The 25,212-nt window shown below is 39.5% G+C and overlaps 1 protein-coding gene across 4 annotated transcripts in view; it reads left to right on the plus strand.

Moving 5' to 3' along the window:
- Positions 1 to 25,212, plus strand: part of LOC105081868 (putative neutral ceramidase C) — an 82,088-nt gene that overhangs the window by 16,934 nt on the left and 39,942 nt on the right. For 2 of the 4 annotated variants that reach the window (XM_074374013.1, XM_074374016.1), the window contains exons 2-8: positions 3,488 to 3,847; positions 7,149 to 7,280; positions 9,958 to 10,166; positions 11,583 to 11,732; positions 15,792 to 15,968; positions 17,235 to 17,362; positions 18,489 to 18,566. In XM_074374013.1, coding sequence (XP_074230114.1) covers positions 7,154 to 7,280; positions 9,958 to 10,166; positions 11,583 to 11,732; positions 15,792 to 15,968; positions 17,235 to 17,362; positions 18,489 to 18,566 — 869 coding nt within the window. In that variant the 5' untranslated portion in view covers positions 3,488 to 3,847; positions 7,149 to 7,153. The remainder of the gene's footprint in view (positions 1 to 3,487; positions 3,848 to 7,148; positions 7,281 to 9,957; positions 10,167 to 11,582; positions 11,733 to 15,791; positions 15,969 to 17,234; positions 17,363 to 18,488; positions 18,567 to 25,212) is intronic. The other 2 variants (XM_074374015.1, XM_074374014.1) reach the window with 2 other exon arrangements.

Genomic DNA, 25,212 nt, shown 5'->3' on the forward strand with positions numbered 1-25,212 from the left:
ATAGTATCTGCACCAATTTACATTCCAACCAATAATGCATAAGGGTTCCCTTTTCTCCGCATCCTCATCAACACTTGTTATTTGTTTTCTTTTTGATAATAGCTGTTTTGACAGGTGCGAAGTGATGACTTATTGTTTTGACTTGCATTTCCCTGATGATCAGTGATGTTTAGTATTTTTTTTTCATGTGCCTGTTGGTCGTCTGTATGTCTTCCTTGGAAAAATGTCTATTCAGATCCTCTGCCCATTTTTTAATCATGTTGTTTGTTTTATTGAAGTTGAGTTGTATGAGTTCTTTGTATACTTTTTGATATTTACTCCTTGTTGGATATATCGCTTGCAAGTATCTTCTCACATTCAGAAGGTGGCCTTTTTGTTTTGTTGATAGTTTCCTTCACTGTGCAAGAACATTTTAGTGTGATATAGTTCCATTTGTTTCTTTTTACTTTTACTTCCCTTGCCTGAGGGGACATATCCAAAAAAATATTAAGAAGATGTCAAAGAGAGTACCGCCTATGTATTCTTTTAGAAATATTATGGTTTCAGGTCTTATGTTTAAGTCTTCAATCCATTTTGATTTTTTTTTGTATGTGCATGATGTGAGAGAGTGGTCCAGTTTGATTCTTTTGCATGTAGCTGTCCAGTTTTCCCAGCTCCATTTGTTGAAGAGGCTGTCTATTTCCATTTGTGTATTCTTGCCTCTTTTGTCGTAGATTAATTGCCCGTGTAGGTATGGGTTCATTTCTGGGCTCTCTATCCTGTTCTGCTGATCTGCGTGTCTGTTTTTGTGCCAGTACTGTACTGTTTTGATTACTGTAGCTATGTGGTATAGTGTGAAATATGGGATCATGATACCTCCAGCTTTGTTCTTCTTTCTCAATATTGTTTTGGCTATTCTGGGTCTTTTACATACTTCCCTATAAATTATAGAATTATTTGTTCTAGTTTTGTGGAAAATGCCATTGGTATCTTGATAGGAATTGTGTCAAATCTGCAGATTGCCTTGGGCAGTATGGACCCTACCGCCCAAGGCAAGGACATTTAAACTATGTTAATTCTTCCCATCCATGAATACAGCACATCTTTCCATCTGTTTATGTCATCTTCAGTTTCTCTCATCAGTGTCTTACAGTTTTCCAAGTACAAGTCTCTTACCTCCTTAGTTTGACTTACTTCTAGGTATTTTATTCTTGGTGATGCATTTGTGAATGGGATTGTTTTCTTTATTACTCCTGATATTTTCTTGTTAGTGTATAGAGAGGCAACAGATTTATGTATATCACTTCTGTATCCTGCATCTTCACTGAATTTATTGATGAGCTCTAGTAGTTTTTTGATAACATCTTTTGGATTTTCTATGTATAGTGTCCTGTCATCTGCAAAGAGTAACAGTTTTATTTCTTCCTTTCCAATTTGGATTTCCTTTATTTCTTTTTCTGTCTGATTGATGTGACTAGGACTTCAACTGCTATGTTGAATAAAAGTGTGAGTGTGGGCATCCTTGTCTTGACTTGATCTTAGAGGACGCTTTCAACTTTTCACCATTGAATATGATGTTATTTGTCAGCTTATCATACATGGCCTTTAGCATGTTGAGGAATGTTCCTCTATACTCACTTTATTGAGAAACTTTTTTTTAATCATATTGTATGTTGAATTTTGTCCGAAGCTGTTTCTGCATCTCTTGAGATGATAATACGATTTTTATCCTTCAATTAGTTAATGTGGTGCATCACCCTGATTTTATGGGTATGGAACTATCTTTGTATCCCTGGGATAAATCCCACTTGAACATGGTGCACAATGCTCTTAAAGCATTGTTGAATTTGGGTTGCTCATATTTGGGGGAGGATTTTTTACATCCATATTCATCAGTGATACTGGCCTGAAACTTTCTTTTTCTTAATGTCTTTGTCTGGTTTTAGTATCCGGGTGATGCTGGCTTCACAGAATGAATTTGAAAAGTGGACTATTTTTTGTAATAGTTTGGAAAGGATAGGTGTTGTCTCGTCTGCAAATGTTTAGTTGAATTCATCCGTGAAGCCATCTGGTCCTGGACTTTTGTTTGTTGGGAATTGTGTTATTACTGATTCAGTTTCATTACTGGTCTGTTCATATTTTCCATTTCTTCTTGGTTCAGTTTTGGGAGATGGTGCTTTTCTAGGCATTTGTCCATTTCTTCTAGGTTGTCCATTTTATTGGTGTATAATAGTTCATAGTACTCTCTTATGATCCTTTGTATTTCTGTGGTACCAGTTGTTACTTCTCCTTTTTCATTTCTGGTTTTATTTATCTGGGCCCTTTCTCTTTTTTGGTCTGCTTCTTTCTCTGTTTCTCATGGGCCATTGCTTAACTTCATGCTGTTATACAGTATATATTCTTCGAGATGAGGGAAAACATGTTATTTTCCCCATTACAAAAATGCTATATGGCTATTACAGAAAATGCCAAGAATCAAAAAGATGAAAACAAAATTCACCCATAATCTTATCACCAGATAATTTCTTCTTAACATTTTTTTCTGCGCTTTCTTACAGTCTTTATGATCACACACATATAAATAATGTTTACTTTACAAAACATTATGATCCCATTTTTGTAAACTTAAAACAACATTTAGTAATTTTTTGCCATTAAATTATTTCCTTTAATATAGTTTTTATTGAAGTATAGTCAGTTACAGTGTGTCAATTTCTGGTGTACAGCGTAATGTTTCAGTCATATATATACATATATATTACTTTTCATATTCTTTTTCTTTATAGGTTACTATAAGATACTGGATATAGTTCCCTGTGCTATACAGAAGAAACTTGTATATCTATTTTATATACAGTAGTTAGTATCTACAAATCTTGAACTCCCAATTTATTCTTTCCCACTCTTCTTCCCCCTAGCGCCCAGTAACCATAAGTTTGTTTTCTATGTCTGTGAGTCTATTTCTGTTTTGTAAATGAGTTCATTAGTGTCTTTTCTTTTTTTTAGATTCTCCAAGTGAATGATATCACTCTTAGCATGTGAATGATATCATATGGTATTTTTCTTTCTCTCTTTGGCTTATTGCCCTTAGAATGATGATCTCCAGGTCCATCCATGTTGCTGCAAATGGCATTATTTTATTCTTTTTTGTGGCTGAGTAGTATTCCATTGTATAAATATATGACAGCTTCTTTATCCAGTCATCTGTTGATGGACATTTAGATTGTTTCCATGTCTTGGTTACCCTTCAATATAGTTTTGAATGGATGCACACATTCTCTTCCTGCTATATATTCATTATTCACATTCTTCATCTAAAGCTTTGCATTCTTTTTGTCCATGAGAATGTAAAAATTAAAATCACTTTTCTGTTCTGAAATTGTTATAAACATTGCCCTAGGGGACCCACAGCCCACGCTAATGTCCAGCATACATTATCACTCCCTCTTGATTGCTGACTGAGTGACCAAGTGGTAAGTAAAGCAGGTGCTCTTTTTTTGTGATCCAGGTTGTAGACATCGCACAGAACTTGACGTGCTGAGAGGGCTGTGTTAAGATCTGAAGTGACCTTCAGCCCAGCAGGCCTACTGCAACTTCTACCTCACTATCAGGCAGTCACAGGAGAGAGTTTGCTAATAAGCCATTTGTTATCAATACCCTTTAATCTCAATCCATGTACTGAGCCCACAGAGGTACGCTAATGAGAACTTGAACTCTTCTGGACATGACTGTGAAAATCTTTCCTCAGTAGATTTCAGAAAGCACTGAAAAGTCTCAGCCAAGCAACCTTCCAGGGGAAGGAGAACAGAATTCTGGGCTGTTATTTGCTTTCCTGGGACACGGAAACTCTTTTGAGTGGTTGAATCAGGTAAGAATGCTTGTATTTTCTTGGAGAGGGAGGGAGGGTTCTTGAATCATTCTATTGTGTCAGAAATCTTGATGAAATCTTGTTTTCTTAGCTTTGGAAACCCATTTTGCCAAAATACTACTTTTTACTGTCACAGTCTTGACAAATAGGGACCTCAGAGTGACAAAGATGTGGCAAGTGGCTTGCTATTGTGTCATTAGAGCCCCATCATGGACCTTGCAGGATTACACTAGAGTAAGTGGGAACTATTCGGAAATGTATGATCCTTTAAAATGTTATTGGTTCAGCTCTCCAAGATGTATTTGCCTTCTGAAGGGAGATAAAGTCTTTGCTTTCATATTCAAATTCAGATTTTAATCACTTATGAGTAATAGTGCTAATGGGTTCAAAAATAACGGTAATTTGTTGGTGGTAATTCTGACAGCTAAATAGAGTGGTGAAATGCATGAGGTACATTATTAAAATCCAAGTAAGACATGGAAACTAATGTTAAATCAAGTGCCATTGTTGACATGTGCAAAAGGCCAGTGGTGGCAATCAGTTCACAGCAAAACTAACAGAAAAAATATATATATATATACACACCCACACAAACATATATATCTCATATTATGTCTATTTGTAACACAGGCTCTTACCAAGTGGCCACATTTACATATGTGCGTGTCACGCTCTGGAGTTGAGAGGTCCAGCCAAACAGTTTAAATTGCCTTCTCTGTGCAGAAGCTATCTCAGCTAGTAGGAAGGCTCATAGAAACCAAAGCTTTGAGCAAGAACTAGGTATACGAGGTTTGAAATTTGCAATGGAAAGAACAGCTAATGAGTAGTAAACCTCTTTGAATCATCCAGAATTCAGAAGCATATCTTAGATATGCTTTCAGACTCAGAGCTAACAGTGAAAGTTGGGATCAAGACACAGAACTAATTTGTTTTGCTCTAAATTTGAAGTTGTCCCTGATGGTGGTGGTGAAGGTGATCATGGTGGTGATAAATGGTTGAGGAAAGCCTACACATAACTAGGAAATTTGAGAAGAGGTTCCAGGCTCTTTGTCTATTCCCAGTTCAGCCCTGCCTCTGAAGTGTTTGCTAGGAGATTGACTTTTAACCTTTAGTCCAGGGTTTGCAAAATAAAATTATTACAAAGACCAGGTAGCAACTTACATAAGGCCCACTGGGTAGAGACAGTGGCAGGTTAGAGAAGGCATGCCCCATCTAAAGCCACTAAGGTTTTTTTGTTTGTTTTTGGTTTTATATATATATATATATTTTTTACTATATACAAACATTTGTTGTTATAGATAGACATTTAACATATATTGTTAAACAATCAGTACATAAACATTTATATCATATGATCTGATTTTGTAAAAGAAAATTTTATATTACATATGCATGGAAAGAGGTTTAGAAGAACACTGTTTTAGGTGGGTTCCTCTGGTTGCAGGGAATGGAAACTTCCTCAGGTTAATATAATAATGGTGGCCCATCATGAACAGACACATAAAGGTAGGGGATCTAGGAATCTCAATCACACAGGCAGCCTTCATGTTAAACCAGAAGAAACTATACTACCAGTGATTACTGCATAAACGGCAAGAGTCAAGCTTTATGGAGATGGAAATTAGACAGCCACTCACAAGATTGTCCTATTTTGAGAATAAATGTATCCCTTCTCAAGATCTTCACCATTATGAAGTTTTTTTTTTCTCTCTGAGCGTCTATTGTCTTAAAGTGATTAGGTTTTACAAACCTCTTGGCACATGGGGATGCTGGCTCAGTGTTGCCATATTTTATGAAATATTTTGAAATGTATTCTTGATTTGTAAATGTAGACTCTATTTTTACACATAAACTGTAAGTTCTGTCTTTTATCTTGTTGACTAAGTCAAAATGAAACAAAAAATCGGGCCATACCAAACACATCTGTTTGTTGCCACTTCACAACTCTTGGAGATGGCAGCATCTTAGCCACATTTTACCCATTTGAGAGGCAAGTCTTCGGATTCCAGTTCCATCTTATTACTTAAGCTTCCTTAAGGTTAAGAAGATGGACTCTGAAGTTCCCACCTCTGATTCCAGTAATTCTTTAGTATTTGTCTGTCGTAAACTCTCTTAAAGGACAGGGAGCAGCACGGAGTCTTTGCTGTTTTGGAACCTAATGCTAAATGCTAACATTCTAAACACTTATTACATTCCATGGAACAAATAAATTATTCTTGTGTCATCTCATCTTATTTTTATAAAACTTACAAGATAGATACTTAAAATTATCACCATCATATCCTTATTTACAGATGGGGAAACTGAGGCTCAGTGTTAAGGATGATTTCCCAAGGTCATCAGTAAGTGGCAGAAATGAGATTTGAACCTCTGGCACCAAATGTCAGAATCCAGTTTCCAACCATCATATTATACTATCTCCTGCTCTAATATGTGGATTTTTAGCTTCTAAAGTCCCTCTAAGTGATGATGAATTCTACTGCTAATGTATCTTAAGGAATCTATAAGGACATTTTCTGCTTTTGTAGAATGCAATGGCATGCCAGTCCCCTTTTCTATGCTATTTCCTATTCTATTCAGGTAGTAATTGGAAGTTAGAACATGAAGGGTTTTTTTCCCCTGTTTTTTTTGGGGGGGGGGGAGGTAATATGATTGATTGATTGATTTAATGGAGGTGATGGGGATTGAACCCAGAACCTTGTGCATGCTAAGCACGCACTCTACCACTGAGCTATACCCTCCACACCCCGCTTAGGATATGAAGTTTAAAGGCCAAAGTTACGTTTTTCACCTCCACATGGGCAAGATAATTTTACTTATTCCATGGCCACAGAGTATAGCCCTAACCCCAGTCAGCTTTCTCACAAGTACAAGCAGTGTGGGTACATCAGTTATCCCTGCTGAAAGAAGTGCTCCAACCTGGACCCATGCACAGAGAGCATCATTGCTATAAATGAAAGCAGTACGATATATCTGAAGAATACAAATAGATTTTAGCTTAGTCGCCAAGGCCGAAAGATGGGTGCCGGCTTCCAGGATGAGTACCGTGCTGAGAAGGAATTGACAACGCCATCTGAGCTCATCAAAGATGCTGTAATTGATTGGTGTTGTCCTCTGCAGACTTGGGATGTGGAACCAGTGCCAAGTGCTCTGCACTCGCCATCCCTGGTGTGGTCTGTTCAGATGAAAGAGCCCGGACATCTTAGCCTTGGACGGCTTGATGCATACGTATTTTAGTTGGCGACCTCTGTCTGTTTTTTTCCTCTTCCATATTTCTTCATCCATCTCTGCTTTTTCTCAGGAGAAATGGCCAAACGCACCTTTTCCATGTTAGAGGCATTCCTGGTTTTCCTCCTTGTGATGATGACTGGGATCACAGTGGCCCTTCTCACCCTCTTGTTTATCACCAGTGGGACCGTTGAAAATCACAAAGGTAAAAGTGTCATGGGTTTTTTTGGATGCTACTCCTAGCCTGGAAATTTCTTGATTAAGGCAAGAAACAGTGTCAGCTGATAATGGTGATAACAGGGCAGTTCACTGTGCACTTAAGCAGCCTGGGATGGTCATCTACCCTTTACATTGATTGCCCTTTCTGCACTGATAGCAGTTTTTATCAAGTTTACCTTTGCCCTCAAATAGCCAGTTGACAGGCATTCTGACACGCACTTATTTGTCTCACTTTTCTACTGATCTAAGCACAGTTCAGGATTCTTCAAGGCCCAGTTATGTGAGCTTTTTCCCTCAGCCTCTTCTTTTTCTCTTTGCCTCCTTTCTGGCATCATTTTCTCTGAGGGCAAAAAGAAAATGAAAGACTCAGTGAGTGTCAATTAGTTTGTAAAAAGCTTTAGAGAAGGGGGCTTTGAACTCACATCGTATGAGGAACAATGAAGTTCCATAAATGAGGGGGTGGGGAGGTGGACCAGGCTTGGGGCGGGAATGATTCTGGTGATGGGGTGTCTGTCCACAGCCCCTCCTGAGTGCCAGCTGCTTGTTGTCCTGATGTCACATGGACTCAACTCTCCTGAGTTTTCAAGGGAAACTGGAAATTGGGGGAGGGTTCTAGACATCTTTTAATTCATTTTTTAATGATAGTTTTCAAAAACTAAAGGTCTATCTAGGCTACACTTAACAGGCAATATTGGGTTCATGGGTCTTTGATGGGGCCTCTACTTTGATGACAGGTTATATACCTGATAAACAAGTAGGGAGGCCAGGTGGCGATTGAATGCTTCCACCAAAGTAAAGGCAGGGCTGACCTCAGGCCCAGTGGAGAAGGAGGTGGCATTTTTCACCTCAGTTTTCTCTTTTGTGGCCTCTTCTCTTTTCCAATATATTCTCTACCTGTCCTCATGCTTTGAATTCCCGGCAAACTCAGAGGAACAGAAATCCTCTTTCCTGGGAGTGGGCCAAGTGGATTTTTGCCCATTAGAAATGAAAGAACCCATAGGATTTACTTAGTTTTAGCTCTTAAAATTAGAAAATCAAGAGCCTTAGACTGAGGGACGTTATTAATAATTATAGTAACTATTCTCATAGTTGAATTCTCTGTTAATTGAAAAGTTACTTCGTGTTAAGCATTATAATAAGTTCTACATAAATTTCTCATTTAATTCTCACAAAACTCCCATAAAGGGAGATGCTAGTCTTAGTATCGTTTTATAGATGTGGAAACTGAGACGCTGAGATTAGAGAGAATCCCCTTGACTACGGGATTAGATCTGGCTTTGGGTGGTGCTACATTCCTGTGTTGATATCAATGAGGCAATAGCAAAGGTGCCTATTTCCTTCCTCGCAATACTGATGTCTCTTGGAAAATGTGATTGGGGATGAGAAAACATGGATTCTAACTATACTAAGGATGTGGATGAAAGAGCACCAGATTCCGAGTTGAAGGGTCCGGGTTGGGCACTTGACTCATCATACGTTCTGCATGAATTCTTGGTTAAGTCATTTCTCTGGGTTTCAGTTTTCTTATACATAAAATGGAAGAGATTGGACTATGTGATTTCTAAGTTTTCTTGAGCTCCCAAATTCTAGGATCCCAGAAGGAGTTTACTATTTATCTCTTGCCTGAGTACATTCTGACACTAATGCATTGTGACACCCACATTTGTTGCCTTGGCCACCCCTGGCTATTGTCTAGGGTGGAAACAAACAAACAAATACAATGTATATGTAAGATGTCTAAATATGTAAATAAAGTCAAAGCTATATGCCAGTCATTGTTCTAAATTTTGAATATGTATTAACATATTTATTGTTCAAACCAGCCTATTAAGTAGGGTATTACATCTTCATGGTATACATGAGAAAAATTGGGGTAAAGTAGGGTAAGTCATTTGTTCAGCTAGTAAAGTCAGGTGGAGTCAGTTTTCAGACACAGACTGTTTCTGATACCTGCCCTCTTAGTTTCTATGCCATTCTGCCTCCCTTGACACTCGTGTGTGTGTCTGTGAGATATTAATATGAAATATATATGTTACACAAACCTATGTATATACGGTGATATGATAATAATTAAAATAAGGTGGAACTATGTTAACAAGTGTACAGTGATCTAGGTTGCATGGAGAATAAATTTTTTCAGGAGGTTGAGGAGGATCAGAGAAGGATAGAGACAGCTGGGGCAGCATCCTGGAGAGGCGAGGTGGAGCTGGATCTGGGTGTGATGGGAATGAACCAGCTCTGATGGAGATTGATCGGGGGACCAGAAAGGAGTAAGGTCTCTGGATGGAGAGATTGGTAGGAGCAAATCCCCAGAGGCTGGACTTTGTAGACTGTGTGCCAGGAACCTGGCACCTGATTCGTCTGGCTGGAATAGAAGTACAGGGTAAGTGAGTGAAGGGTGATGGGTTTGACGAGGAATGGCTTGTGAGAAGTCGAAGGACATTTGACAGAGACCTTGACTGTGGGGCTGAACATCTCCAGTCCAAGATAAAGATCCTCCTCAGAATTATGATACAAAATAAGTTCCTGAGATGTTTCTCATCATATATCTTAAATAAAAGTGAATATTCTTCCTTAGGAACCTGAATCTGTGTGTTGTAATTGATGCCAACAAATCAGTGGGCGGAGATGTTATTTCTACAACACTCCTATTCTGTATTTAGATTCAGGCTTGCTGACCACTCAGAGCTCTCCGGCCACCGAGGGCTCCATGGCCCCTCAAGGCTCAACAACCCTCGCCCAGGGCCCCACACCCACTCTGGTGTCTCCAACCCCCAGCACCCCAGAGCCGACTCTGTTTCAGAACTTCAGCGGCTACCACATTGGCGTTGGACGAGCTGACTGCACAGGACAAGTAGCAGATATCAATTTGGTAGGTAAATTACGAGATCCTCAAGGACACTGTGAAACAAGTAACTTTATTATTTATTTTTTGCACCCTGCATTTATTCCTAATTATTATGTCATAATCTTTCTGACTGAATTCACTGCCTTCTAACATTATGAATATCATACTATAAGGAAAAGGAGAACTTTTATTTAACCACAACTCCCTTGTAACATCATTTGGCCATTTTTTTTTATGAGTGGAAGTGGCAGAGGGCACAAATCAAAATACTACAAGGGATAGGCATGTACCATAAATAACTGAGACAGACCCGTGTAAGGTATTAAATGTCTAGTAAATCCTCAGTTTGGGGGGCAATAGAAAGTGACGGGGACTAAAGTGCAACTGGAAAGTTGCATGGCTTTAGCTGATTGTTACCATATAAGAGTGTGGACCTAGGGCTGCCCTAACTCCGTTTTTTCAAGACAAGCAAGAAAATTTTTGGATTGAAGATCTGAGGATTTAAATCTCTCAGCTGGAAAATGTAAGCCACTTCAGTTAAACCTGGAAACCTAGTATGGTCCAACACTGTATTAGCCAAGTAAAACTCTCCTGTGGGTCAGGTGTGACCTACTGGCCGCTGGCTTCAACTTCTTGGCTCTGATGGTTGACATATCCATTTCTATCAGCCCTTCCCTAGGAAATCAGAGCTTGAGGTTGCCTGATGGCATTTTTCTCCCTCCTACCAAGTAGTCTTTAGTTTCTAGGAATTATTCCCTGTTGTCTGTTCTGAAAAGTGACTCTGGGATGTAAACCTTAAATGAAGATTCACGTGAAGGGTAAGGCAGGCAGGAGAGGGACCACTCTGAAGGCCTGCGTGTGGCTCGTATAGGTGGGCTGTAGGTATAGTGATCTGACTTGGCTGAGGGAGAGACAACGTAGTAAAAGCCAGGGTGAGACACCCTTAATAAGGATTAGTTAGTCATAAAGAAACTATTTGCTTCATAAAAAAAAAAGTCACACACCAAATGAGTCAGGGGAGCTCCAGTCTGCTGGGTATTCCTGGGAATGTGGGATGATGGCAGGGGAAGTATTTGCTTCTGCAGTCCCTCAGATAAGCAGGAGAAAAGGTTTTCTTTCAAAGAACAAAAAAGCCCTGATAGGTCTCCAGTAGAGTAACAGAATTCCTGAGACACCAGTTCCTTCCTTGCCCATGGGCCAGTGGATAGCTTCTGCCAACCTGAGCATTGCTTTGCCTTTATATTTTTCTACACAGAAGAGTTAAGCCTGTTTTGTGATGTTGGCTTTATTCTTTATTTATACTGCCTCATTTGGAGCCACAGTGTTATGTGGATTGTTTTCTTGGCCTTTCCTAAGTGGTTTACTGTTGTATGTCTGTGCCTGGTTGTATAATAGCAGGGGAGTGAGAAGGAGTGGCTATGATTCTCTCTTCCTCTTTAGATGGGCTACAGCAAGACTGGCCAGACTGCACAGGGCCTCCTCACGAGGTTGTACAGTCGTGCGTTCGTCATGGCGGAACCCGATGGGTCCAATCGAGTGGTGTTTGTCAGCATTGACATAGGCATGGTGTCACAGCGACTCAGACTGGAGGTAAGTGACTAAGGTCAGAGAGAAGGACATGATTTAAAGAAAAGCCTGCAGGTGAATTTGACAGTAAGGTCTCCTGATTTCTCATCCAGTGAGTTTCTAGTGCCCTCAATGTTGTAAGTTCTTGACAATCTAGCAGATAATCGAATGAGGAGAGTGATCCTCATTATTCCAGTCTGTGTCATCTTGGTCAAAACTTGCTTTCCACTCTACTGATGGCACATCATCATTACTAATGCTAATATTTTTTGTAAACTTATCATGTTCCAGGTGACCTTCACTTACATTCTCTCATTTAATCTTCCTCATTAGAAGGCTGAGAGGCCAATTAATCATTAACCCTTCCCTCAGGTTTTTAGACAACTGAGAATAGATTTAAGGAATCAGATGAGAATTAAAATACAACTCTGACATGAGGTCGGCCATAAGTTGCTGAAGTTGGGTGGAAGGCAAATGGAGGTTTCATTTTACTATTCTGATTGTTTTTGTATGTGTTTGAAATTTTCCATAATAAGACTTAAAAAGATTATGGTGTTAGCTCTCTTCATCTCTAAACTGTATTGTAGAAAATTCAGGCTCTTCTATGAGTTTCCACCAATTTAGACCGTGTTACCCACCTGTGGGGGAAATTGAGCTTAGCAGGAAGGTGCATGGGAGGTCTTGGGCAGGTAGCCCGTAAGATGCAGAGGAGGGCAGGGAGAGAGAGAAACAGGCCTCCCTTTCAGTGAGTAACTTGAAAGAAAGAGCAGAGATTTTCTCCCATTTAGTAGGTTGTCTTTTCATTTCTGTCAATGGAAATATTTGCAAATGATACAGTTCATAAGAGGTTAATATCCAACTTATGTAAACAGCTCATAAAACTCAACATCAGAAAAACACAAACAATCCAACTAAATGGGCAGAAGAGCTGAATGTTTGGCATTTTGCCAAAGAGGACATGCAGATGGCCAACAGGCACATGAAAAGATGCTCAACAGTGCTAATTATCAGGGAATGCAAATCAAAACCACAATGAGGTATCACCTCATACCTGTAGAATGGCTATCATCAAACAGAACACAAATAACAAACGTTGTTGAGGATGTGGAGAAAAGGGAACCCTCATATACTGTTTATATTAATAAATTAGTGCAGCCACTGTGGAAAATAGTATAAAAGCTTCTCAAAAAGCTAAAAATAGAACTGCCATATGACCCAGCAATTCCACTCTCGGGTGTATATACAAACCAAACCAAACCAAACCACTAATTCCAGCTCTTTCTATGTCCTGTTCCCAAGAGTATCAGCAATAGGAAATGGTATGCAAATTGAAGACAAAGAAGTGAGTTGTAGACATGAATGTGACTTCTTTGCCTTAAGTTAAAGTACCCCTCCTTTCATGAAGTAGGAAACATGCTGCTTATAATGGCCATTTACAGGCACTGTTACTAGATGACTGAGTTTTTAAACTTTTTCTTTTTTCCCCAGAAGTCCCACATGTCTGACTCCTGTCAGAGATTATAGTTTAGGATTTCTGTAGTCTTTTTCTTTTAAAATTCAAGCTAACATTACAGTTCTTTAGGAATAAAAATGGGTGGAGTTAGGGGAGCTTTAAAGTTTATTGGTAGTTCTTTCTTTTCCACTACTTTCTTGTCTTGGTTACAGAACTGTAAGAACATCGGCTTTTGATTTTAATTACGCTCTCATGATGTCCCTTCATTAATCATTTCCTCTTCTCCTTACAGATACTTCTTCATGAAGCAACAGTAGTAGTTACTGTGTGAAAGAGTATGTAAGAGTGATGAAGAGTTGGTACGGGAATTAGGATTAAACAGAAGGAACATGGATACTTACTAGGATGGAGAAGGCAGGCAGTAACGTTGGCCTAGTTATATCATACTTGCTTTCCACATTTGCCTGGTATCACATGATTGCTTATGTGGATGTGGTAACCTAGCAGTGTTTGGGGCTTGGAGAGGTTAAAGAGGCAAGATGGTTTGTAAGATCTTCCTGATTCAGTGGCCACATGATGAGAATGAGGGTGGTGTAGCTCTTCACCTAAAATAGAAGAGGTTGAATGGATGTGTTTAAGTATGTTAAGTATATAACACATCAGTTGCTGCTGCTCCCTTGTGGGCCATTGGTGTGCTGAAACCGGCTTGTACCAGCTCATGACAGCTGATGGTTAATTACTCAGGAACTTTGTGAGCTGGTGGTTAAACTTTTGGTAGCTTGAAATTCACTATGGTGGGGAGTATTTACACTACAGAAATTAGCAAACAATACAAATGAGGGCTTTTTCTTTCTTCAGAGAGGCAGTTTATCAGCATACCCCACATGGTTGACAGCACTGCTAATCAGAAAAGGCACTATTTTTTTGCCAAGCCCAAATTTGGATTCAGAATCCTTCTCAACACACTGATTTTGACAATAACCACCAATTAGTAGGACTGAGTGCGTGAGAGAGCAGTATTTTCCATCTCTGCCATAAATGAGCTTTCATCATTGTCCCTGGTGTTGGGTGATCGTATCTTACATTGAGGAAGGTTGCTCTGGGTTTGACATTTTTGCTGGATCATTTTAATAATTTTTTACATTAAAAAGTCAAAACATCTTTCTCAAAGAAACTACAATAATACCAAACTTCAGATTTCAGCTGATTAAAGCAGAAATAGAAATAGGTACTCAGCACTAACATAATATTTTAAGTCAGTTATATTTCAATAAAAAAGACATTTGAGCCAAAAAAAGAGATACTCAACAATATCACTAATTTTCTCTCTGTTGTTTTCTTGATGTGTGTGAGCCACACAAAGATGCTATTCATTCATTTGGATGTTCATTGATTTTGTAATCCAATGAACATTTACCGGGTCTTTTTGTACTAGGGATCTATTGCTGTACAAGTCATCCAGAAAACTCAGTGGCTTAAAGCAATCATAATCATGTGTTATTGCTTAGGATTTTGGTGGATAAGGAATCCTAGAATGGCTGCATTGGGTGATTCTGACTTACATTAGAATAGAAGTCACATATCATCACTTCTGTATCATGAGGTTGAACTAAGAGGTGGGCTGGGCTGCACTTGTTAGAAGGCTTCACTGAGGCTGAGGGATCCACCTCAGTGGTTGCTCACCACATGGCTAGCAATTTAGTGCTGACAAGATGGTTCCTTTCCTCATGGGCCACTCCACAGGGTTGCTGGGTGTTCTCAGGTCACAGCAGGATAGTGGGTGGCTTCCCCCAGACCAATAAGTGTGAATGTCTGTGTCTGGGAACATTGAGTTCTTCATTTTGGGAAGTGAGGCAGTAGAGTAAAGAGGCCTTTGCACTGTCTGTTCGCTGCTCCCAGGATACTTCCCATCCTCACCCCACTCAGGTGTTGCACGACCAGCTCATCATTTAAACCTCTGATGAGAGAAAACATCTTTGGAGAGAGCTTTCCCCACTAACACCTATCTCTCTTTTTCTTTATTCAGCAATAGTTTTCTTCATAGTATTTTTCACTATATGATATAATATTACATGATATGATATATGACATAATGATATGATATATTATAATATGATATATAACAATATAATATTATGTATTTATTTATCTTTCTCACTAGAACAAAAACTTCCTCAGGGTAGGGACCTCATATATTCCTAGTGCTCAAACAGTGTCTGGACGATGAGTAGGTGAGAATATTGGTTCTATTGTCGGAAAGACTTGGATCTAGATTCTGACTCTGATATTTATTAGATCAGTGGGCAGATTATTTAACTTCTGTACACATCTCAACTAAAAGATTAAAAATACCTACCTCTTGGTGTTGTTATAAAGATTTTTAAATGACATAGTGTGTGCAATATTTAGCACTGTGCTTGCATACAGCATGAATCTAGAAAATGCTGATTGCCATATTGTTGATGTTGTGGCTGAGGGGATAAATGCAAGCATAGAGTGAGGGGCCACTTGTCAGGGATGTCGTGGATGTGAACCAGTGATTAGGCTCATCAGACTTTTTTCTTATTCCAGGGTCCTATGTTACCCCTCTTCTTAGTTCTGTTTTATTTTTATTTTTTTCCGTCTTAAAGGTCCTGAACAGACTGCAGAGTAAATATGGCTCCCTGTACCGAAGGGACAATGTTATCCTGAGTGGCACTCACACACACTCAGCTCCTGCAGGCTATTTCCAGTACACTGTATTTGTAATTGCCAGTGAAGGATTTAGCAATCGCACTTTTGAGTACATGGTCACTGGTATCGTGAAGGTAGGTGAAAATCCCCAGGGGGAGCTGTTCTGTAGCATTGCTTACAGTGCTTCAGCAGTGGTTTGGTGTCAGAGTCCCTGTAGGATCTCGGTCTGAGCACAGTCTTAGAACCTCCTCCCTTTCTCCTTCCTGACTCCCTTGGAGCTTCTGGCCCTTAGCTGTGGGCTGTTAGGCCTGAGACACTGATTGATTTGGAGACGCAGGGGTCTACGGCAGAAAGCCTCATGCAGTCACCTAAAGAGAAAAAAAGCATTTTGCATGTGACCTGTATAAATTACAGGGCCCCACATGGTCTGCTGTCTGTGCAAAGTCACATGAAAAGAAACCCATCAAAGAACTGAAAGTAATTACAAATAATTCCAAGCCTTCTTTGAATTTCCTAAAAAGCATAAAAGGGGATCCAAATTATACCACACACCCTCGTTTTTCAAGTCCTCTATAACAGCCCTAGACAGACGTGGGTCTCTGAACTGACACCCTCAAAGTCTTCTCCCATCCCTGGTTTGGGTAGCTTATATCCTGTCTCTCCTGTCTTCCAGGTAATTTTCTTGCAGAGAATTCTTGCTAATTTTTTTTTCTTTTTCATTCCTTTGTATCTCAGGTTGAGTTCCTCTCTACTTTTCCTCATAAAGTCACTGCCTTCCCTCCCCACCTACCTTCATCCAGGGATTCAACTGGCAAAGGCAGAAATGTCTTTACAACAATGTTTTTCAACCTGTGAAAAGCCATCTATGACTGGCTTTGTGAAATCAACTTCATGGCCTGCAATAAGCTTTAAAAAGAAAGGAAACCTCTAAAGTAAAATAGATTGAAACGTATCATAGTGCAGGACACGTGGGGTGTAGTTTTTTGGTGAACTTTTGTTTTAGGACGCACATACTGACGGGTATTAAGTTATGATGAAAAATGTGTTGATAACTGTGTTTCTCAGTCAAAAAAGTTTGAAAAACTCTGCCTTAGCTGGTGGGGACAGGGACAGAGAGTTGCCTGAGTCAGGTCTCGCACTTGGGCTGCCTGAAAGGGCAGACGGTGCCTATCTGAGCAGTCCTGAGAGACTCAGGTGCTTCCCTATACATGGCACTCCTCGACCTCAACCTTGAAGGCCATGTCTGTTTACATCCTGCCCTGTGGTTCTCCAGCTTTCGTCCATTAGCAGGGACAAATTAGAGACAAAGAAATTGTCCACAGGGCTCTTCTGTTTATATTGACTAAGTCTTTCTTCCCACCAGGATTTCTAACTTTATGACTTTTTATTTTAACCCACAGAGCATTGAAATAGCACACAGAAATATGAAACCAGGCAAAATCTTTATCAATAAAGGAAATGTGGATGGTGCCCAGATCAACCGGAGCCCTTCTTCCTACCTTCAGAATCCAGTATCAGAGAGAGCAAGGTGAGGGGGCAGTCGTCACATTGAACTCCTGTGTTTCCTTTAGGAAACAGCGACAAAATCTAAGAACAAGGTTGTTACTTGATGGATATGGTGAGATCCTAAAAGATTATTAAAGCTGAAAGAAGGTAAAAACATGTTGATTATCTAAAGCAGACAGAAATTAAAAGAGAATGTAGAAGCACAGACCAGCCAGCCATGCACGTTGTCTCCCCTCTTTGCTGCTGTGGGAGTCAGTGTGAGTGTGTGAAGCATCTGGGCTTTCAAATCAGGCATGAAGATGGTCTCAGCTTTATCACTTCCTAGCTGTGTGACCTTCAGTGGCTTACTTCCCTTAACTTATCGGCTCTCAGCTTCTTCATCAGTAAAACATAATGTGCACAATACATTTGTTAAATTAAAGAGTAGCTCTTTTCATTACATTATTCAGAAGGAAGCATTTTACTTACAGGACAACATAGCAAGAGGGAGAAAGAAATTGGCATGAAGAGCAAGACAGAACTAGTGTAACTGAAAGGAACAACTAAGGGAGATGATTTATTTTTTTAAATTTTTAAATGATGAACCAGGTTTGTGACAGAAGAGAAGTACTTAGCTACTAAGGCAGAGTAAAGTAATCTCTCAGTTCAGCTTGACCCACTGACATTCTACATTTGTCTGCATATTTTTCAATAGATTTCCAAGAGCTGAGTTTTACAAAATATGATCTGATTTCCCTTGAAAGGGCATAAAAGAAAAGTTTAAGTTGCAGGTCAAAATGCTTTTGATTTGGCATATTCCCTGCTACTTTTAAGTGATGCCATTAAAATTTGATGAGTAGAAATTTCAAAGACAAATTCTTATTATTAGAAATACATGCTATATAATACTGCATATATTACATAAAAATGTGTATTTCATCTCCAGTTAGCTGACTTAACGCCCCTAACTCTGATCACAGCTGCAAACCATTTCTTTAGCTGAGAAAGGAGGTCCTGGATGTATTTTGTAGGATGGCAGAGTGCCCTGGAGCCTTGCTTACAGGGAGGCATTTTGGTTTTTATTTCTGTGTCAGCTTCTACAGTTTGCTGCACACGAGGGCCAGGCTCTAACACAGAACTGACTAAGTTTCTTTGTTTTGCTGACCTAGGTATTCTTCAAATACAGACAAGGAAATGGTACTCTTGAAACTGGTAGATTTGAATGGAGATGACCTGGGCCTTATCAGGTACTCTATTTACTCTTTTCTTAAAGATTCTGTCTGGATAATTTTCCTTAATTACAGTGGGGAATAAAGGGGACCGGAATAGTGGCAGCAGAGGCTGAGAATAAGCTGAGTGGTTGAGTCCTGATCTGGGATCCAGCCATGGGCCCTCAGACAAGGTTCTCAGCATCCCAGGGCTTAGATCCTCACCTGTACATCAGGGCTAATACAATGATTAAGTGACGGATGTGGGAGAAGAAGTTTAGTACAGTGTCTGACTAAGGGTAGATTCAGTAAACACTAGTGGTTATTACTGTATTCAGATCTCATATATGGTGGGGAACAACGATGTCTCGGAAATGAGAAAACAATCTGACCAACCAGGCAAGTGATGATGAGTTTGAGATTATTTAACTGTATTTTTCTAAAAGGAGTAAGCCTAATACAGGACAGTGCCAATTAGTGATGAAAACAGAACTGCGACCACCTAACGGAAGCAGATGAGGTAAAATTACAGCTGGGCACAGATTTTAGCTCCATTTTATACATAAAAAAACACGTGAATTTTGCCTTCTTTGAAAAGAAGGCATTTGCATTCATATGATTTTGGTTGCTGCAGTTAAACTGACTCAGACATTTCCTGGGTGGGTAACAGACCCAGACACCTTGACACGTGGACTTCCAAAATGACTCAGAAATGCCCTAAGGAAGTGAATGATGTCACATGGGTGTAAGAGTCGAATGGCTTGGGTTCACTCCGGGCTCTCATTCTTAGTAGCTGCATGACTTTGGCCAAGTTACTTAATTATTCTGTGTCTCAGTTTTCTTACTCTAAAATTGAGGGATAGAATGAGTTCTTAAATGTTGATAACTGTCCATAACCATGGTAGGGGTCTGTCAGGGAGGATTATAAAATTTCTAAGTATAAGTTTCTATATGAGTAAAATTCAGTGAATTGAAAGTAATAAGAGATGATGAAGAACATTAAAGACTATGACCACAGTTCAGTTACAAGGGTTGGTCCTATGACTAGGACAGAGAGAACAGCACGGTGGCGGCGAGTTCAGATTTTAGGGTTAAGGTTTTAGGTATAGGTTTGAGGACTTGAGTTCAAGTCCTAGCCTTGCCACTTACTAATCCTATGGCCTGGGAAATGTAATTTATCTACTTACACCTCAACTATGCGGTTTGCAAATGAGCATAATAACACCTTGTAAGATTGTTTGAAGATTAAATGAGGAAATGTGTGCAAAATTAGAGAAATATTCTACCTCTTCTAAAAACTCTATTATTGGCATAATGCTTAACATTCTCAAGCTACTTCTTTGGGATTAAAGTGAAGTTAATAAAAACTCCCTGATAAAATAAACTTTATTATGTGCGTTGATGTATTAGAACTCATTCTTTCATTATAGTTAATTCATCTACTGATTAGATGAATTAGTCCATTAAGTTTAATGCTGCCTAGCATTAAACTTAATGGACTTTCTAAATATCAGGCTTGCAACTGGGCTGTGTTATGATGAATAAAGCATAGTCCCTATCTTCAAGGGTCTTACAGGCTAGTGTGGTGATAAGGTCAGGAGACGGAGAAGTAATCATAATGTAAGTTAGATGGCCTTCAGTGCTATTACCTAGACGTAAATAAATGCTGTGGGAATTTGGAGGAGTTCTACCTGGGAACATTGTGAAAAGCTTAAAAGAGGAAATGACATTTGAATTGGATCTGAAGGAACCCTGGGATTTCTCATGAAGTCATGAAAAACCTGCATTGGGAGGCCAGAGTATGGGTAAGGTTACGGGGTGGGTGAGAGATGCATGTGGAAAGGCAAGCCAGTTCTTGATTTTGGAGCAATTTTGTGGGGAATTTGGTTAGGAGACAGGATAAGCGCATGTTTGTGGGACTAGTGAGATGGAGAATTTCCAAATTTGTTGGGAGAAGAAAGTAGCTTTTCCCTTCTAGTTTCTACATAACTCTTGGCTGAATGACGGAGATCATCCATGATTCCCTTTTGTTAGTTTCTGAACCATTCAACAATGCCAAGAGAACACTCAAAATGCTATTTTGGGGGCCAGACATTCTTTGCTTCCTAGCATGTAACAATATAACATCTAGAAGTCCCAGGGTCAGCTGTCAAGGTTATAACCATGCTTTTCCATCTGCTGTGCTTACCACACTGCAGTAACTTTCTGTGGTTTCTATTGCCACCATATGTTATCCTTGATGTAATTGCTCCTGCAATGGCCTCTTGTTGCATAGTGATAATTGCTCTTTGAATACATTAAAAATGATCCAAAATGTAAAGTCAAATCTGGGCTGCTAAGTAACTCAGCCACCATATGTAGGTGCCTGGTTTTAGATAGAATCCCAAGGTATGAGGAGTGTGGAAGTTCAGAATCTCAGACTTGTAGAGCATGAAGAGCACCTAGTATAATCTTCAGCTGAGGCCTAGAAAGGTGGTGTGACCTGCCCAAGGTCACAGGCAAGACTGTTCTCTTCACACTGAAAACCATGTAGAAGTTCATAATTTATTCCTTGCTACTTTCATTTGTGTTTTCGTTTCTTCATTCAGCAAGCCTGTACTAGGCACCTACTTTGTGCCATGCAGTGCTTTCCAGTCCTTAGAGTGATGTATTTCCAGCAAAGGGTCATGAAGTCATGAATCAAATACCTGTTCATGCTCCTTGAGCAAATCCTATAAAATCTGAGACTGAGTTTCCACATTTCTCAAATGAAGATGCAACATCTCTCCACATAGAGATTATGATGCATTCATTCATTTATTAAATATCATAGAATATATGTCATAAACTGAGCTAGTACTCTGGACATACTCTCAATGTACTAGCTGTTGCTCTTACAGAACTTATAGTCTGCTGTTGGAGACAAAAGGTAATCAAATAGTCACACAAATGCATGTATAATTATGACTGGGTTAAGTGCTAAGAAAGGAAGGTATGTAGAACTATCTTAAAGGGACTTGACCTGGTCAGAGAGATTGGGAAAGGCTTTCCCAAGGAGGTGACAATAAAGCTGAAAACCAAAGGAAGGATATGAATTAACTGGCAAAAATGGGTGATGGGAAAGAACATTTAGCACAGATGGAAAAACTTGTGTAAAAGTCCTGTGGCCCATTTGAGGGGCTGTTAGAAGATTGGTGTGGCTAGGGTGCAGAGGACAGTGGGGCAGGGTGTTGGAAACTGAAGTGAGGGGTAGAGATTAGATGCATGGTGAAGATTTTGGTCTTTATATCAAGGGGACTGGAAAATCACTAAAATGTTTTAAGCTGGGGATGGGAGCTGCGGCTCTTGGGGGGTTAGGAAGAGTGGTGACTTGAGGAATGAAATGAACTATGTGCACGAACTATTCCTTCAACCATTATGTCCTCTACAATTGTGAGACCACCATTTGCATCAGTTGGTCTATCTGTGCAAGGAAAATATTTCTTTTTGCCTGATAACTACTGTGTGCAGAAATAGTAAACGATTTTTCCCCAGACATGGAGAACATGTTTGGGATGTTCTGAATTCTGAATTAAAATGTAAGCTGTGTGGCAGTCACAGAATTCACTTTGGGAGGTTCTGGAAGGCACCTCAAAGAAGGAATCTCGTCCAATGGAGAAGACAGCATGGAGTCCTGGGAGATCCTGATATAAGAGACCATCTGTGTGCAGAAACGACGAAGGGAGAAAACAGAACAGGTTTCAAATGTCTGCACCAAAAGAAAAGTCCTAAGGGCAGGCAGACAAACTGAATGGCGGCTCTGGGTGGTGGTCAGCCCCTTCTCACACAGTCGCCCTAGTGTAGGCGGCTCTGGGAGTGGCAGCTGGGGACACTGACTCATTTCCTGAAGCATGGCGCCACAGGACAGGCTTAGTCCCACTTCTCTTCCCTTCTTCTATCTCTTGGCTTCTGTCATTTCCTTCCTCAAGTTGCATAGCATGTCTCCTATTCATCAGAGCTGTAAGAAAGGTTGGAGCACGTTTTCCTTTTTTTAAAAAAATTTTATTTATGTCTAGTTTTCTTCTTCCTTTTTAAAATAACATCACTTTATGTTTTTAATTTAATTTTATTTATTATTACCATTTTTTGGTGGGGGGGAGGTAATTAGGTTCTTATTTACTTATGTACTTAATGGAGGTACTGGGGATTGAACACAGGACCTTGAGCTTGCTAGGCATGCTCTCTACCACTGAGCTACACCCTCCCCCCATGAGTTTTTGAATGATTGCTCTATTGTCTTCTGTTTTATGCAATGCAAGTCCTCTTATTACAGAAAGGAGTTATCCTTTCAAGGCACATTGAAAAAAAAAAAACAGGGACAATGATTTGTTTAGCCTATTGGAATAATTTATAAGCACACATAGAAAAGCCCAATTTATGAAATTAAATGAATTGATTCAAAGGATACTGACTTATAAAACTCAGTGTGGGGTGTGTGTGTGTGTGTGTGTGTGTAAATCTTCTCTCCCATCTCTGACTATGACTTCCTGAATTATCAAGTCTGTCTATTCTCTATGGCTGTCTATTCCACCCTGTGCGTTCTCCCCTTTGTGTGCTTAAACCCACGCTGAGAAAAAATGTAGAAACCTCAGTATATGCCCTTAAACAACCTTTCCTGACCTATTCTCTTTTCTCCATCTCCTCTCATCATGTCTTTTATAAATGCCTTCTCTAGGAGCCTTAACTCTGGCTCGTGAAGCCCCGCTCTCTACTTCCACATTCTGGATTTCTTTCCTCTTCTGCCTCTCGTGTGCTGTTGTGAAGCATGATGCTGTCATCCTCTCCACCCTTCCTGTCAGCTCGTTGGTGCTGATCCTTTCCAGTAAAGGACAGACCTCGGTTGTGCAGTGAGTTCTCCTTCTGTGTCTAGTCTGTCCCCGTGTAAAGTCAAGGTGCTTAATAAGGGCTTTCTGATGACAAGGGTGATGATGGTTGACTGATAAGAGAGATTAAATCATGCTGGTTAATTTAAATCGTCCAAAGTTTAGAAATCAAAGCTGTAAAAGCCAGTTGTCATAACCAGCAGAAGACATTGGACTTACTTCCCAACGTCAACCATGGTTCGTATCCAGGTACATTTTCTTCAGCCCGTTTCACTAGGTAAAACCTATGATAAGAAATAAGCATGACTGAAAGGTCATTCTTTAAAGGTAGATGCTGTCTTGGTTCTACTCACTGTGGGTACTAGAAGCTTTAAAATATTGTGAAAAATACTAACAATATTATCTCCATGTACTGAGACTATCAAGAGTTCTTTTTTTTTTTTGTAGTGTCTCCCTTTATACCTAACAATGAATTTTTTGTCTCAAAAATCTATGTATTTTCATGTTAATACAGCTAACTCAGCTGTCTGTAGGTTATAATTTGCCACATATATTTTTCTATCATTTTCTTTCAACTTTCATGTTCCTGCATTTTAGAGGTGTCTGTTATGAATATCGTATAGCTTTATTTACTTGTTTTCTACAATCTTCATCTTTTAATGAGTGATTTTAGTTTATTTTTCTGAATTGTGATTATTACATATCTGGACTTTCCTGGATTTTCTGAGATCCTATTTTATCTGGATTTTCCTGGACTTTCCACTTTGTGCAGTTTGTCTCACTTTTCAATGCTTTTTTTCTTTCTCTCTTACTTTCTTAGGATTGATAGAGATTTAAAAAAAAAAATCTTTAAATGGAAGATTATAGTTTCCAAAGATGGTGACAACAGTATTATCCCACATGTTCTATACAAAGTGACCTTGCCGGTCTCCACCAAGAGGCGGAGATTTCTCTAGCCCCTGAAACTTGGCCAGCTCTGGGGCCACTTTGATCAATAAAAGATGAGAGAAGTGGCACTGTGCCGGGGCTGGATACTTTTTTTTTTCCAATAGACTTCATTTTTTAGAGAAGTTTTAGGTTCACAGCAAAATTCAAGTGCAGAGATCTCCCATATACACCTGCCCGCAAACCTGCATAGCCTCCCTCATCCCCCCACCCAGAGTGGTCCATTTCTTATAATCGGTGAACCTGCGTTGACACATCATAATCACCCAGCGTCCACAGTTTACATTACAGTTCACTCTTGGTGTTGATCAAGTAGTTTTAAAAAAATCTTCCTTTTGTTTGTGTATTTTCTAAAATTTCAACAGTGAACAAATATCTAAAATAATCTGATAATGCTGGGACTCAACAGCTTCTAATATTTTGTTACATAGCCTTTTAGACCTTGTTTGTATGTTTATATTTTTTAGTTTTAAAAAGTGAGACTTTGTGTACACAATTTGGTAGCTTTTTTTTTCATTTAGAAACTGCTTATAACTATCTTTCAATGCTACTTAGTATTTTTAAAATCAGCATTTAAAATTGCTGTGTGGTATTCCATTATGTGCATAATTATGTACCCAGCTAATCACCAGTCATTCGACATTTAGTTTACAGTTATTTTCCAACGTAAAGTACACTGTGATAAGCATTTGTGAACACATATCTTGTATACATTTGCCAGTGGTTTCCCTAAGCTAAATTCCTGGAAGTGGGATTGCTGAGCCAAAGAGGAATGTTTAATATTAAGGTTTGTCTCATAAGCTGCCAAACGGTCCTCTGGAAAACTTGCTGGTTCACACTGCTCCTACCCAAGTGTGAGTGGAGCGTTGTTTCCTGTGCTCTTGCCAATCTTGGTGTCA

The sequence above is a fragment of the Camelus bactrianus genome, chromosome 11 (genome assembly GCF_048773025.1).
Source record: "Camelus bactrianus isolate YW-2024 breed Bactrian camel chromosome 11, ASM4877302v1, whole genome shotgun sequence".
In the NCBI taxonomy this organism is placed as follows: Eukaryota; Metazoa; Chordata; class Mammalia; order Artiodactyla; family Camelidae; genus Camelus; species Camelus bactrianus.